Below are 16,128 nucleotides of genomic sequence, written 5' to 3'. Positions count from 1 at the left end.
TAAATCGAGGGACTGGTCCAGTGAGGGGCCTGAGAGGTATCTCTGAATGGAACGGAGGCTTGAAAGATGCACGAGAATGACATTTGCATGACCCAGAACCCAACCGCAAACCCAAACCTCAGTCTTTAAAGGCTTATTGTACGCCTTATATGTGATATGTGCAGAGATGCTCTAATTTATTTGTATTATTTCGAAATGTGTACAATGGTCGTTTTTGACAGGCAGTTCTCCCTGATTCTTGACTCTTCCAGCATTTTCCTTGTTTTGTAAAAGTTTAATGTTCATTAATGTTCACATTTGTGCCCCAGAATGACCCGATATGTCGACTGTCACTCGTATTTGTGCCGCGCCGCAGCGGAACATCCAGCGTCTCTGTGACTGACAGCATTTCATTTCACAATGAGCGATGGAGATAAGAGTGGATGTGGGGACATGGGAGAGATCAGTAAATCACCAAATCACGCCTTGTCTTCAACAGCAACAATGTCAGCAAAAGATGTCAAATATTTTTAATGAAATCCCAACTCAACCTTAATGTAATGTAAAGTGTCATGTGACGGCTGAACATGTCCTTAATGAGAGTGTGAGCTTCTTCTTGCAAGACATTATATGGAAGGAGATCAATCCAACATAAGAAGTCTTGCCGGAAAACTTTCTGGACTCTTCAATACTTTATTAATCTGAGGAAGCGAGGAAGGAGCACGCATACGCACGACGTCCCAAGACAGGGGACAGGGGAACATCCCCAGACAATGACCCGACAACCAACAGACACAGCAGGGCAGCTTTATACACTCATATAATTATACACAGGTAAACACGATCAGAGAACATTGCACAAGACTAGCCCATGCTGGACCGGATCATGACATTCACCCTTGGTGAGCAGTGGTCAGCCATGACAGGCGCCCAGGGAGCAGTGTGTGGGTGTAAAGTGTAAAGTGTAAAGTGTAGTCACATGTGATACACAGCAGCACAGCACATGGTGCACACTCTGCATCAGTGTGTGGGGACGGTGCTTTGCTCAGTGGCACTTCAGTGGCAACTTGGCGGATCGGGATTTGAACCAGCGACCTTCTGATTACGGGGCCGCTTCCTTAACCGCTAGGCCACCACTGCCCCGGTACCTTGCTCAGTGGCACTTCAGTGGCACCTCAGCAGATCGGGATTCAACCTGCAACCTTCTGATTATGGGGCCACTTCCTTAACCGCCAGGCCACCCTCTGCCCATGAAGTCGATGTCTCGTTCCAACTTTCAGCCTTGTCGAAGAATTACAGCCACTTTGATCCAGTCACAAAATGAGATTTCCCAGGACGTGACGTTTCTGTAGCGGTGTCTGTAGCTTTAAATGCTAATGAGGAAGAGAGAGGTGGGACGAGGAGGTGCGCGGCCTATAGAAGTTGAGAGAGTGTCATCTATTCCATTCACCATCCAGAAAAAATTAATTCCCTTGTGACGACATAAGGGGACAAATTCCAGATCCGACCGTCCGAGCTGCCGCTCTCTGAACGGTGAGGCAGAATGAACAAAACCTGCTTTACACCCATCGCCATTTCTAGCCACTGCAGGACCATAGACAGGCTCGGGGTCGTCGTCTCACAAAGTGACATTTTCATGTCCGGGGACCTTCAATGAATCTTTATGCTCAAAGCTCTTCTTTATCTGATCCACTTAATCTGAAGGCATAAATTCGATGAAGAATGACACACGACTTTTATTTATTTATTTATTTTTTTGTGGTGGCCTAGCGGTTAAGGAAGCGGCCCCATAATCAGAAGGTTGCCGGTTCGAATCCCGATCTGCCAAGGTGCCACTGAGCAAAGCACCGTCCCCACACACTGCTCCCCGGGCGCCTGTCATGGCCGCCCACCGCTCACTAAGGGTTATGGTTAAAAGCAGAGGACACATTTCGTTGTGTCACTGTGTGCTGTGCTGCAGTGTATCACAATGATAGTCACTTCACCTAAAAAATCTCAAGAACGCAGCACAGTTTCATCTTTAAATTTGTTTTTTTTTACTCAGAAGGCGTGTTGATCTTTCATCTCGACTGAACTCAGCTGCCATCATCATCCAGCCGCTTATTTACAGTGGACATAAATTTAAAAAAAGCCTTTTTGCATTTACAGCAGAGTTGCATTTCTCGTCCTGCAGCCCCCTCCCACCCACAACAAGACCAAAGGGCCCCGACAGCAACTTGCCAGGATCAGCGGAAAAGCACTTTTATAAGTCTTCAAGAGAAGTATTTCCGTTGCATCAGTGGCCTAGAAAAACACAGAGATTCCAGACATTAAAAAAACAGCAACAACAATGCCCTTCACTGTCTGCCCGGGATGTTTGGAAGTCGGAGAGCTGCACAGGTCGGTTTGGGTTTTCATTTGCAGCATTTATCAGACGCCCTTATCCAGAGTGCCTTACAATCAGTAGTTACAGGGACAGTTCCCCCCCCCCCGGAGACACTCGGGGTTAAGTGTCTTGCTCAGGGACACAATGGTAGTAAGTGGGGTTTGAACCTGTGTCTTTGCGGTCTTCGGCTTGCCCACTAGGCCCCTACCAACCTGATTCTACCAAACCGAATCAGGAACGTACCTCCACCCTCAAATCCACATTATGCAAAATAAGAGATGCTTGCAGCACACTCAGGCAATGCGGCATCTCCTGACTGTCCCCGCCAAAGGGAACGTTAAAGAAACGTTCAGCCGATCATCGTCTTCCAGCCTGTCACTCTCAGAGCTCAACCGGTGTGTTTACTGCAAGGCACATAAATCAGCTGCAATTACTAGTCCCTGCTCACCTCGGCTCTTTTCGTCTCGATCCATCATCTGTCCTCGCCTTTGTTTCGTTTTTTTTGGCTTCTTTTTTAAGCCCTGACACATATGCCTCCTGCTCCCTCAGCTTTGTCACTGGCTCATTATTTTCACTCATTTCTCCAAAAAAAACAGACGGGCTTGAGAGAAATTCCCGTAGAGGCGTACGCACCAACCGTTTCACGACACGACTCGAGCACGTGCCTACATTTTCACTCGCGTCCCCCCTCTGCCGCTTTTCATTCCAGTACATCTGTGTCCCATGTAATATATTGGGATTCTGGGATTCAATTCCATCTAATAAAGAGGAGAAATGCAACTTAAACTAAATTTATGTCCACTGCAAATAAGCGGCTGGATGACGATGGCGGCTGAGTTCAGTCGAGGTGAAAGATCAACACGCCTTCTGAGTAAAAAAGTTGAAAGTATGCTGCATTCTTCAAAAAATAGAATATTATGCGATTTTATGTGGTTCCATACTAACACTATATTAAAAAATACTACTAAGTTATTCTAGAATATTAAAGTATCAACAAAAAAATTAGCTTTATTGAACCGTCACTGCATTTAACCCGTCACCCTTGGCGAGCTGTGGGCGGCCGTGACAGGCGCCCCGGGGAGCAGTGTGTGGGGACGGTGCTTTGCTCGGTGGCACCTCAGTGGCACCTCGGCGGATCGTGATTCGCACCGGCAACCTTCTGATTATGGGGCCGCTTCCTGAACCGCTAGGCCACCGCCGCCCGCGCTGTGTCTCACCCTCATTCTGTCATACGTCGTTTTAACGTGCTCCATGTCCATGTGAGTGTTTGATTAGATCACTGCGCTTGTGAATTTTGCACTCGCGTCCTCCTTCGTCCCCGCCACATCGTTCAGGGGTCCTTCTTTTCTTGACCCTTAAACGCCAACAGTCATGCTGCCTAGCTATAAATTAAAAAACAGGTCAAAGTCAAGTGGTGCAACCTTGTCTAAACGACCCAAATATGACCAAATAAGTCCCCAATGTGTCTTCTAGACCACTTAAGACAAAAGCGTACCATTCTTTGCGATCAGACTTTGCTCTGCATGTTCAGTTTCTCCCATTATTGGGCTTTACATATTTTTTACACAGTAAATTGAAGTACAATACTACAAAACGTCAAAGCCCACTTCAAAATGTACAAGTGCTCAAAAAATCTGTATGCAGGTTTATTAACACACACACAGATACAGATTCCGGCCCAGCAATGTTCTCCGTGTCCCGCGGTTGTTGTTTTTTCATTCCCGGCCGCCACCGAGGATTTGAAAGGGGCGAAGGTGTCTGTAGATGAGGCAGCAGAGAGATGTGAAGTGAGAGCTGAGTCTGTCATGGCCAGGAAAGCTGTTTAGGCGGCGGGGATGTGGGACGAGGAGGTCGTGAAGACATGAGCAGGGACGTGACGTGGGAGGGCGGCGGTGTTGCGGGGCGTTGCAGATTGCGATGGAGGGCTCACCATTTGTAAGCCCTGCTGTGGCGGTCGATGGTGGAGCAGTGAGTCATCGGCTGTCATGTTCTCACACACACACACACACACACACACACACACACACACACACATACGGCAGAGCTATCCATATTATATTATACAGATATTATACAGATATATAATTCAGATATAATCACAGACCCACACAATTTTCATTAAAATGTTTAGGTAAATGTTAATACATTTTTTATGACAACACAGCGAGCATGATCCAACTGGCGCTTGAAAAGTTGAATGTCTAGAACTTTCTGCCGCAGGCAACATGAAGTGACGGACCCATAATTCAGTTTGGTGGCGCATGGCATGACCTGTTGTTGCCTCCACCACGTAGGTGTGAGCGCAGCCCGTGTTGCTGGGGAAGGTAAAGCTGGAAGGGAGCAGAAGGAGCAAAAGAGAAAGTGATGGTGGACAAAATTAGGATGTCTCCTCCAATGCTGACGTCACCAGTGTCATGATCCGGGTTCCGGACCGGAGTTTCACTGCTGTCCTGTGTAATGTTCCCTAATCTTTTTACCTGTGTCCAATGTATAAAGGCGCCCTGTTCGGTTCTGTTCGGGTCTTTGATATGTTAACATGTTCACAATGTCTCGGATGTCTCCCCTGTCTCCCCCGTCCTGTTCTGCACCATTAAACCCCTGTATCGTGACGTCGTGCGATCGCGTCCTTCTTCCTCGTCATCTCGTCACCTCTTCGTCCTCCTCTCTGTTCACCTGCCTCGTCGTGCCTAAAGGTTGTGACAACCAGAGACTTTAGAAAGTTACAGAATCTCAGTTGTGCAACAGGAAAATCATGTTGAATATTTTAGAGATTTGTTAATTTGCTATTTACATGTAAAATTGGAATAAGAGCAACTGTTTTCTCATAATTCTTTATTTTTCCTTTTTTAACTTGCTATTTTGTTTTAGATGTTGTTTAAAACTTGCCAGGGTTTCTGCTTTCAGTTCAAATGGTCAAAGAGTAATAAAAACTGGAAAATATACTGTCAATATATCACCCAACCCTAATATAACCCTTAACCTTTAACAAAAACTTGAACTCCCCTCTAGTTTTAAATCAATAAGCATGCGGCCTTTAGAGGACCAAAAAAGGACCCCACATTTACACACACACACACACACACACACACACACACACACACACACACACACAGTTTTGATTTACGCTCCTCTTTCTTCTTGCTTCCCTTTCCACACATGAGCACAGTATAATGCATTATCACTGACATTTCCTCTTCGGTCCCAGGGCGGTATGACCTGAAATCCAGACGTTCTCGCTCCATCATCACATAAGGGATCTAAGTTACATTTAATAAATGTTATTAATACCACAGCCAGTCATTTTGGATGAGAAAAATCCAGGAAATCTATTCATTCCATTTCTCTTCAAATTATAGAGGTGTCATGAGCCGGACCGGCAGGGGTGACTCCGGGTCCGGAATCCGGACCGGAGTTTCATTTTTGTCTCGTGTAATGTTCCCTGATCGTGTTCACCTGTGTATATTTAAATAATTGTATAAAACCCTCCTGTTTGTGTCTGTTCTTCATCAGGTCACTGTGTGTTAATGTTCCCTTGTCTCGTGCAGTTTGTATTAAACCCCTGTCGTGTGAAATCGTGCGAATGCGTCCTCCTTCATCGCCATGTCCAGCCCGACCGTGACAAGAGGGTTTACTCAGGGACTAAAATTCTGCATGAAAAAATATATGTTCGAAAATACTAAAGTGCCATATTTTCTCAATTAATTGGGGCATTGGACGTCTTTATAAATATTTAGTTATATTTAGTATTATTGCCCAGGGACTGTAATCTCGCTGCCATTCAAATATTTACTGATACGTATTGTACATTTTGAACAATCTGAAAAAGGAATGTATTATAATGCATCCTATTGTACTGTAGACTTGTCTTCTTTCCATCGTGTCCCTGAGCATGACACTGTATTGACAGTAACAATTGATTGTAAGTTGGATAAGTTGTCGACATTGGTGCAGGTTAAACAGTTCTGATAACAGGAGGTCTAATGTTTGGGTGACATAGGGCCTAAAAGTGGGGGACGCTGATCCCCGAACAGTGCATGCTAGTTAAAAGCTTCCCACGATCCATTCATCATTTGTTCTAGCCATTTACCAAATAACCTTTTTCCCCCTGCTTTACTAAAACCCTACACACATCACTCAGTGCACGCACCCACAGCATGAGGTTAACAGACAATTGTCATGATGTTTCTCAACTCATTTTACAAAGCCCATCATTAGAACAATGGCCTAGAAATTTGTGTTATTTAAGCTCTTAACCTCTCTATCCATTTCATGCCCTGTCCATTGCATTTATAGAGCAAAAACATATGAGAGGTAGTACTGTTGTCACGACTGCGTGCAAAGATAGAGAATCTCCAACTCTTAGGTTAAAGGGGTGGTGGTAGCCTAGTGGGTAACACACTCGCCTATGAACCAGAAGACCCGGGTTCGAATCCCACTTACTACCATTGTGTCCCTGAGCAAGACACTTAACCCTGAGTTGCTCCTGGGGGGGACTGTCCCTGTAACTACTGATTGTAAGGCACTCTGGATAAGGGCGTCTGATAAATGCTGTAAATGTTAAAGAGGGATTGTGTCCGCTTTTGGACTTTGTAAACACCTTGCCTCCAAAGTGGCTGAAAATGTCAGATGTATCTTTGTATCAGAGATGTTTACAAGTTATTTTTACAAGTCCAAGTCAAGTCTTGAGTCTTTAGTCCCAGGTCCAAGTCAGATCTCAAGTCTCAAATTAATGAAAAAGAAAAATCTCTCATCAGATGCTAAGATAATACTGCATTGCTGTATGTTTTAGATTAAAGGCATGTACTGTGCTATATCATCTATTAGCATACGCAGTATTAAATTTGATCAGAACATGCACTTCAGAGGGCTATGAACATGCAAATTCATTTACAAACCGGATTCCAAAATGTTGGGACACTATACAAATCGTGAATAAAAACTGAATGCAATGATGTGGAGGTGCCAACTTCTAATATTTTATTCAGAATAGAACATAAATTTAAACTGAGAAAATGTATCATTTTAAGGGAAAAATATGTTGAATCAGATTTTCATGGTGTCAACAAATCCCCAAAAAGTTGGGACAAAGCCATTTTTACCACTGTGTGGCATCTCCCCTTCTTCTTACAACACTCAACAGACGTCTGGGGACCGAGGAGACCAGTTTCTCAAGTTTAGAAATAGGAATGCTCTCCCATTCTTGTCTAATACAGGCCTCTAACTGTTTAATCGTCTTGGGCCTTCTTTGTCGCACCTTCCTCTTTATGATGCACCAAATGTTCTCTATAGGTGAAAGATCTGGACTGCAGACTGGCCATTTCAGTACCCGGATCCTTCTCCTACGCAGCCATGATGTTGTGACTGATGCAGAATGTGGTCTGGCATTATCTTACCTGAAAGAGATGACGTCTGGATGGGAGCATCTGTTGTTCTAGAACCTGAATATATTTTTCTGTACTGATGGTACCTTTCCAGACATGCAAGCTGCCAATGCCACCCGCACTCATGCAAAGCCGCTGAGAATGCTGAAGAAGTCCGTCACCTCTCATGCAAACTAGTGACAGCATAGTGCAATTTGTCATCTGTTCACTAATAACATCAGCTAGCGAAATAATAAGTAGTTTTAGAAAGACAATTCGAAAAATACCATTCAACTAAAACACATAATGAGATAATGCACAGACCAGGGGTGGGCAAACTTTAAATCTCAGGGGCCACATTAAGTAGTCAGACGGGTCAAACCAGCACCAGATGACATGTCAGACATAAACATAAAAAAGTCATTACAGTGTTAATATTTACATACACCTTCAGTGGGAACTGTGTTGCTGTGTTGTGTTGTGTCCACTTTGGAGAAAGGCTTGCTAGACTAAGAAGAAAAAGAAAATATGCAGGGAAATGAGTGTGTGTTCGTGTGTGTGTGGGGGGGTGGGGGGGTTGTTGTAAATAGTTGAATGTTGCATGGGGGTTAAACACAGTTTAGTGTAGGTTGGCGGTTAGGCACTGTTTTCATCACGCAGTGCCAAAGAATAATGGAATGATGGAATCTTTTTTTCCATCATTTCTCCGTAAGTAAAAAATGGGCGTGTTATTCAGATGTGCACATGCACACAGCTCTTTTACTTTGTCAAAAATGTGTCATTTATACACTTATTAAGTTCATGGTCAAAGTTTTTCTTCACCCGGTTCAACCAAAACATAATCAACAGTCTGTTTCAACTCCGCACCTCCTCACCATTCCTGCATCTTTCCCGCTAGTCGAAAGGCATCACCTGACCGCTCATTTCAGTGTAAAAACCTGTCGGGTTCGAGCTCCATCTGCAACAAGGCACTGCAGGAAAAGTACAAATGAAAGCAGTTATAATTATGACTATATTTCTGCCATAGTTCACCCACCCCTGGCTTAGATGTATCATGTACGTCTCCATAGGCTAGAAATATGGAGCTGTGGGAAGAGGGGGACGCAGTATACATTCGTTATGTGACTGTCCTGGGCAAAATATAATACATCTGAACTGAGTTTTTGGCTTCCATGAGCACTGATTAATCGTATTCGTTAAGTAAGGGACACCGGTACCCACAGGTAAAAGAAGAAATATTAATAGAATAAAACAGGGAACAACAAATCTCTAATCTACATGTAGCCTATCCTCTACATGACCTGTCCGTTTGCGTTTCGAGGTGCCTGATGACGCTGGACTTGACTCAGGTTGACTCGGCATCATTTATCCTGACGCCATACTCTTCTCAAGTGGACATTCGCTTGTTAGATGCCTGTGTGACAGCTTTATAACCAAATGTGATAATAAATGGCATGGGTGAACAACAACTGAAATGAATGAAATAAATGAAACAATGTTTTATTCCATTTGAATGCAGGACAACAGGAGCTGTAGGAATGTACTTTTAAAGATAAAGTGAAGTGATTGTCACTTGTGATACACAGCAGCACAGCACACGGTGCACACAGTGAAATTTGTCCTCTGCATTTAACCCATCACCCTGAGTGAACAGTGGGCGGCCATGACAGGCGCCCAGGGAGCAGTGTGTGGGGACGGTACTTTGCTCAGTGGCACCTCAGTGGCACCTTGGCGGATCAGAACTTGCAACCTTCTGATTACGGGGCCGCTTCCTTAACCGCTAGGCCACCAGCTGCCCCTTCAAGGCTTGCCGTAGCCGGGATTGTGCTCTTGTGAGAGTGGGGGTTGGCGGTCGGAATATTCTTGTGTTTTTGCGTGTGCCTTCCGCTCGGTTACATAAATAATTCCATGATATGAACATTGTTTATGAGTTCAAGTTCAAGTAAACTTTATTGTCATGTCTTCTATATATTGTGCAGATATACAGAGAGACGAGAAGACGTGGCTCCAGTTTACACAGTGCAACATAAAAGTAGACAACAAAAAACAGATGCGTCACATGAAATACAATATATAAATAAATAAGATACAAATATACATTTTGGCTAAAAATGAGTGTTAAAAAGTGACCAGTGATATATACATGTTTAGACTGTGCAAATAAACAACAGTAGTGATAGTACAGTTATTGGTTTCAGTGCAACAAGAAGAGGTAGTCCGTATAGCAGCGTGTGCTTAATTGCAGCAATGAGGTGTCTCAAGTCACAACGTCCAAGTCTGAGTCAAGTCACAAGTCCACTTTGTGTCTCCATCTCTGCTTTGTATCTTTCACGCTGGAAAGAGTTCCCTCTAGTGCCGCCAACGCCAAACCAACACAGAGCTGCACTCATCAGGTTCCTTAGGGTTCAGGAGAAGGAATCAGTCTTTCACCAGTGAGGATACACAATGCATACAAAGGAGAAGAGAAGGAAAATAAATGATGTTCTGTTCATAACAGATTGTTTGATTATTTAGATGCCCCTCCTAAGGTCAAAGCACACCTACACGCCACATGAATCATGTTGTTGTAAATATTCTAGGGCTGTAAATCAATTCAAATTTGATTTAAAAAAATCGCAAGGTTTGCGATAACTTGGGATTCATTCTTAAGCTTGCTTAAATGGAAATTGAAAACAATGACAGAGACTTCTGTGGGAAAGAGGCTCAGACAGGGGGTGACGAGGAGATGATCTGGTCAAACCCTGTAACAGTAAAAACAGTGTAATAAAGAGGTGCTGATCTTTAATGAACAGTGAGTTTGTATGTTTAGGTTGGATTGATATTATAATATTAAACTGGTGATTGTTTTCAGCATGAAATATCTAGAATAATTTACAGAAGGCTGCTTTAGTAAAACTTGTGGTGGGGATTTTCAAATCTTGCATCACAGTTCTGCAGAATACATTTTGTCTTTGTGTTTATTTTCACATTAGATAACATATTGTTACACTAAAATACAAATAGAAGAAGTCAATATTATGAAAAACATGATTTGATATATGAATATTTATAATGAGTATAATGTTGAGCCCAACATTACTGTGTATGTGTGTTTTAAAGATGGGGATATCTGGTTTTGTGTGTGTTTCCCTGATTTACTAGGGGCTGTGACTCACACACACTCACACACTCACACAGACACTCACACAAAAACGGTAATTGGTTTAGAGCAGATGGGAGAGGTGTGAGAGGTGCAGTGCTGCTAATTAAAGAGCTCAGCATGACTGCCGTGTGAGAGAGAGGGTGATGTGTGTGTGTGTGTGTTACATTAACAATTTTAAATTTGTGGGGTATTTTTTGTCTATAAGCTTAGTCATGACAGAATTCCACCTCTTGGGAATGCTTAGCAGATGCCAGATTTAAAAATGACTTCGAGGCTCATGTAGTTTAAAATGTGTCAGTAATAGTTTATCCTGAAATGAGCAGACATTTTCATACGGGTCACGGTATTTGGTAGGGAGATGAAAAATTGGTTACAAATTCAGAAACCAGAACAAATTTCATAACTTTTTGCATATTTATCACCTTGCTCTCCGGGCAATAGGATGCAGCTGGTTGCAACAACCCTCACCCAGGACCAAAGCCTATTTACGATAGTTACAGGGAGATACTCAGGGTTAGGTGTCTTGTTTAGGGACATAAAGGTACTAAGTGGGGTAAATCTTCATGGGAAGTTTATCCAGTGTATTCCGGTTGCTCAACTTGTACATTTACATTTAAGGCATTTGGCAGACGTCCTTATCCAGAACGACTTACAACGTGCTTCCATTTTACCATTGATGAAGTGATCAATTCTGGTTCACTAGGACCCCCAACTATGAATACAATCTTTTTATTCACTCTGTTGTAGATTCTATACATAAAACGGTTACAAATTAATCTAATATTCTCTAAAGAGGAAGGTCTTGAGCTGCCGTTTGAAAGTGCTCAGTGACTGAGCTGTTCCGACCACCACCAAGACAGAAGAGAGTCTAGATGAGTGTCTTCCTTTAGATTTGTAGAATGTTTGCGAACTGATGGGACTGATTAGCGATTCAACGTGTAGATATTCTGGCTGCACGCCCAATCCCTGCTGCTGCATATCACAGCAGGGGTGCCGGTTATCCCACAGCACATGCACGCTCTATTCCACATTACAATCGGGAGCCAGTAAAATGAATTTACTATCAAGACATGCTAGTGTGTGTGTTGGTAACAGCGTGTGTTAATTTCCCAGGCGCTGTATCCCGGGCCTGATGAAGGCTGGCAGATCTACAGCTCCGCCTCCGATGCCGACGGCAAGTGCGTCTGCACGGTGGTGGCCCCCGCCCAGACTCCCTGCGGCCGCGACCCCCGCAGCCGCCAGCTCCGGCAGCTGACAGAGCGGGTGAGTGACAGCCAATCAGAGCACGGCCGAGCCGTACGTGCTCCAGTACAGACACCAGCCACGCGTGGCACCTGCTGCTCGGAACTCGGGCAGGGGACGGTCTCGGCAGGGCCGGGCCACTGGTAATTGCTGAAATCATGCTTCGTTCCATTTCCCGGGGGGTGGGGGTCATGGCTGACAGACAGGCGCACCTGCCATCACAGTGCTGAGCCTCCATCGCTGTGTCCCTCAGCATTCACCCACTAAATGAATGAACATGGAAAGCGATTAGGGGCGCTGGCCTGCTCGGCATTCTGGATCCTGTTCCTGATGTCCGTAGGGAAAATGCCAGATTGGCTGCATCTATCAGCACTTTAGTGCTGGGAATGTGCCCGAAACGTTACAACCTTCATACCACAGAGCTGATTCAGAGCTTCTGTGTTGATTCTATTATTTATATATATAGTATCTCACAAAAGTGGTTACACCCCTCACATCTTTGTAAACATTTTATTTTATTACCTTGGGTCCTAGACAGGCATATGTGAAGAGGCAGACAGAAATGGAGCACACAGCCGCAAAAGAGGTGGGAAATTGTTGGGGGGTTGTGCTCTGGATGACTGTTTTTGTCATTTAACTGGATTGCACTTATCAGGCCTCTACCATAAGACCTGTCCAAATTGGCTGTCCCACCTGAAGGCTGAGCTACAAGACTGAAACTGTGGGAAGAACAATGGGCTAGTGCCCCATTGTACAATTATAGATGTATTTGTAGATGTATGCATTTATCTCACCAGTCGCCAACATTTTTAAGTGAATCGGTGATCATAGATCATGTACACTGTACAATACACGACGCACAGCGCATCACTTTTTCAAGACTTATTCCAAAGATTTCAATTTCATCAGGATTCATCACCCAATAATGACAATGTGGAAAAAAAAAGTTTACTTGTGGTTTTGGCAAATTTATTAAAAGAAAAAAATGAGAAAGCACAGCCTGAGCTTTGTATTCGCAGCCTTTGAGAATACTGAGAAAGTATTCACAGCTTCAACTCAAAGGCGCATCCTGTTTCCCCTGATCGCCATTGAGATGTATCTACAGCTTAATTGGAGTACACCCGTGGAAAAAACACTTGATTTTACATGATTTGGAAAGATACACGCCTGTCTATATAAGGTCCCACAGTTGACAGTTCATGTCAGAGCACAAACCAAGCATGAAGTCAAAGGAATTGTCTCAAAACCTCCGAGACAGTATTGTCTCCAGGCACAAATCTGGGGAAGATTACAGAAAAATATCTCCTGCTTTTGAAGGTCCCAATGAGCACAGTGACTTCCATCATCCATAAGTGGAAGGACTCTTCCTAGAGCTGGCTGGCCACCTAAACTGAGCAATTTGGGGAGAAGGACCTTAGTCAAGGAGGTGACGAAGGTCCCAACGTTCAGAGGAGGATCTCTAACCATCTCCTGCATACCTTGTCCTACCTGCTGTCCTGGAATGGGGGACACAAACGGAGATGACCGCTCCCTATGTGGATTCCGGGGCAGCAGGTTACTTCATTGACAGCACCTATGCCTGGCAACTCCCTCCCTCTCCCTCCACCACCCTGTCACCATCACCTCAGTCGACAGTCAGCCGGTAGGTTCTGGTCCCATAACACACCAGATGACATCCCTGGCACTTCGCATGGCCTGCAAAGCCGAGAATGGACATCTGTCCACTGTCTCTGGATCCGCCATCTCCTCATATCATCGGCGGTGGCCTGGCCTACACGGTGGAGCTGATCCTGGTGGCAGGGGCCTGGACCTGGGACGGGACTATGGGCCTGAAGAGTTGTCCTTGGTCCCAAGCCTGTTCATCCTGGATCCGGCCCTCATCACTGAGTACCGTCAGCGAGCTGCCTCCACTCTGGGGCCATCGGGGGGGACCTGAAGATTGAGGAAGTGAGTGACGCACCAGGTATTTAACGCTGATGAGTGCCAGCTGTCATTGCTCAGTCGTTGTTTGACTCACCAGGACTCGGCTCCTTCAACCACCACTAAAGTGAAGTGAAGTGATTGTCATTGTGATACACTGCAACACGGTGACACAAGGAAATGTGTCCTCTGCTTTTAACCATCATTCTTGGTGAGAAGTGGGCAGCCATGACAGGCACCCGGAGAGTAGTGTGTTGGGACGGTGCTTTGCTCAGTGGCACCTCAGTGGCACCTTGGCAGATTGGGATTTGAACTGGCAACCTTCTGATTACGGGACCTTAACCTATAGGCCACCACTGCCCCCCACTAAGCCTGATCCTCATCTTATTTCTCGCCTTCTTGTCTCCTTGTTCCAGTTCTGTCTTTCCCCTCTTTTAGTTTTCCATGCGTCAACACCCGTGTATGTTCTTTTCAGGTCATTTAGCCATCTGTGAATTTCCTTATTAAAACCCCTTTTGGAGGTAAATTCATGTCATGTGCCTCATTGACATGGCATGACAATATATGTATATGTGTGTATATAATGAGCATCTCATGAAGCGGCTTTTGATGATGATAATAGTAAACAAATTGTGAAGCGATTGTCATAATGATGCACAACAAGCACAGCACACAGTGACACAGCAAAATGTGTCCTCTACATTTAACCCATCACCATGGTGAGCAGTGGGCAGCCATGAATGGTGGCCAGGAAGAGGTGTGTGTGGATGGTGCTTACATTTACATTTACATTTAAGGCATTTGGCTAGACGACCTTATCCAGAGCGATTTACAATGTGCTTTGTATGAATACAGTCTTTTTATTCACTCTGTTGTAGATTCTGCACACAAGTTAATCTAAATATTCTCTAAAGAGGAAGGTCTTGAGCTGCCGTTTGAAAGTACTCAGTGACTGAGCTGTTCTGACCCCGAGGGGAAGTTCATTCCACCACCGAGGGGCCAAGACGGAGAAGAGTCTAGATGAACGTCTTCCTTTTACTTTTAGCGATGGGGGGACCAGGCGAGCAGTACTGGAGGCTCGGAGTATACAAGGTGCAGTGCGAGGTGTAATAAGGGCTGTGAGGTAGGCTGAGGCTACTCCATGTTTGGTTTTGTAAGCCAGCATCAGTATTTTGAATATGATGCGTGCAGCTACTGGGAGCCAGTGGAGGGAACGTAGCAGAGAGGCGGTGTGGGAGAACTTGGGAAGGTTGAAGATCAGTCGTGCTGCTGCATTTTGTCAGAGTTGTAGAGGTCGGATGGTACATAGAGATAGACCAGCTAGAAGGGAGTTACAGTAATCCAGTCATGAGATTACTAGGGACTGAACCAATATCTGGGTGGCCTGTGTTGACAGATAAGGAGGGATTCATTTGATATTGTAGAGAAGGAATCTACATGAGCGGGAAAGATTGCTAATGTGACTCGAGAAGGAGAGTTGGTTGTCTATTGTTACTCCAAGGTTGCAAGCTGTTGTAGAAGGAGAGAGCTGTGAATTGTCCAGGTAAATAGCAAGATCCTGATGTGGTGAAGAATCTGCTGGAATGAATATTAGTTCAGTTTTGGTGGGATTGAGTTGGAGGTGATGGGCTGCCGTCCAAGATGAGATGTCGGTAGACATGTAGAGATTTTGGAAGCAGCATGTAGATCAGAGGGAGGAAAGGAGAAGTGATTATGTGTGTCAACTGCATAGCAGTGGTTTGATAATCCATGTGAGGAAATGTGATCTCGTGTAGAGGGAGAAAAGGAGAGGGTCTAGCACCGAGCCTTGAGGGACACCAGTGGAGAGTCTACATGAGGTAGAGGTGGATCCTTTCCAAGTCACTTGGTAAGATTGCTCATCAAGGTAGGAAGCAAACCACTGCCATGCTGAGCCCTGAATTACAAGCCTCTTCGGGATAGACAAGAGAGTCTTGTGGTTAACGGTGTCAAATGCAGCAGAGAGGTCGAGGAGAATAAGAACCGATGACAGTTTTGCCAATCTGGCCGCATGTAGCTGCTCGGTAACAGTCAGAAGAGCCTTGTAAGTAGAATGAGCTGTTCTGAAGCCAGACTGGTTAGGATCCAGAAGGTTGTTCTGT

The 16,128-nt window shown here is 44.7% G+C and overlaps 1 protein-coding gene across 2 annotated transcripts in view; it reads left to right on the top strand.

Moving 5' to 3' along the window:
• LOC114785734 (noelin-2-like) overlaps positions 1-16,128 on the top strand; it is a 39,637-nt gene that overhangs the window by 3,403 nt on the left and 20,106 nt on the right. For both annotated transcript variants that reach the window (XM_028972278.1, XM_028972277.1), the window contains exon 2: positions 11,960-12,109. In XM_028972278.1, the coding sequence (XP_028828111.1) occupies positions 11,960-12,109 (150 nt within the window). The remainder of the gene's footprint in view (positions 1-11,959; positions 12,110-16,128) is intronic.

This window comes from Denticeps clupeoides, chromosome 3 (genome assembly GCF_900700375.1).
Source record: "Denticeps clupeoides chromosome 3, fDenClu1.1, whole genome shotgun sequence".
Taxonomy (NCBI): Eukaryota; Metazoa; Chordata; class Actinopteri; order Clupeiformes; family Denticipitidae; genus Denticeps; species Denticeps clupeoides.
This window is presented reverse-complemented; position numbering and strand designations above follow the sequence as displayed.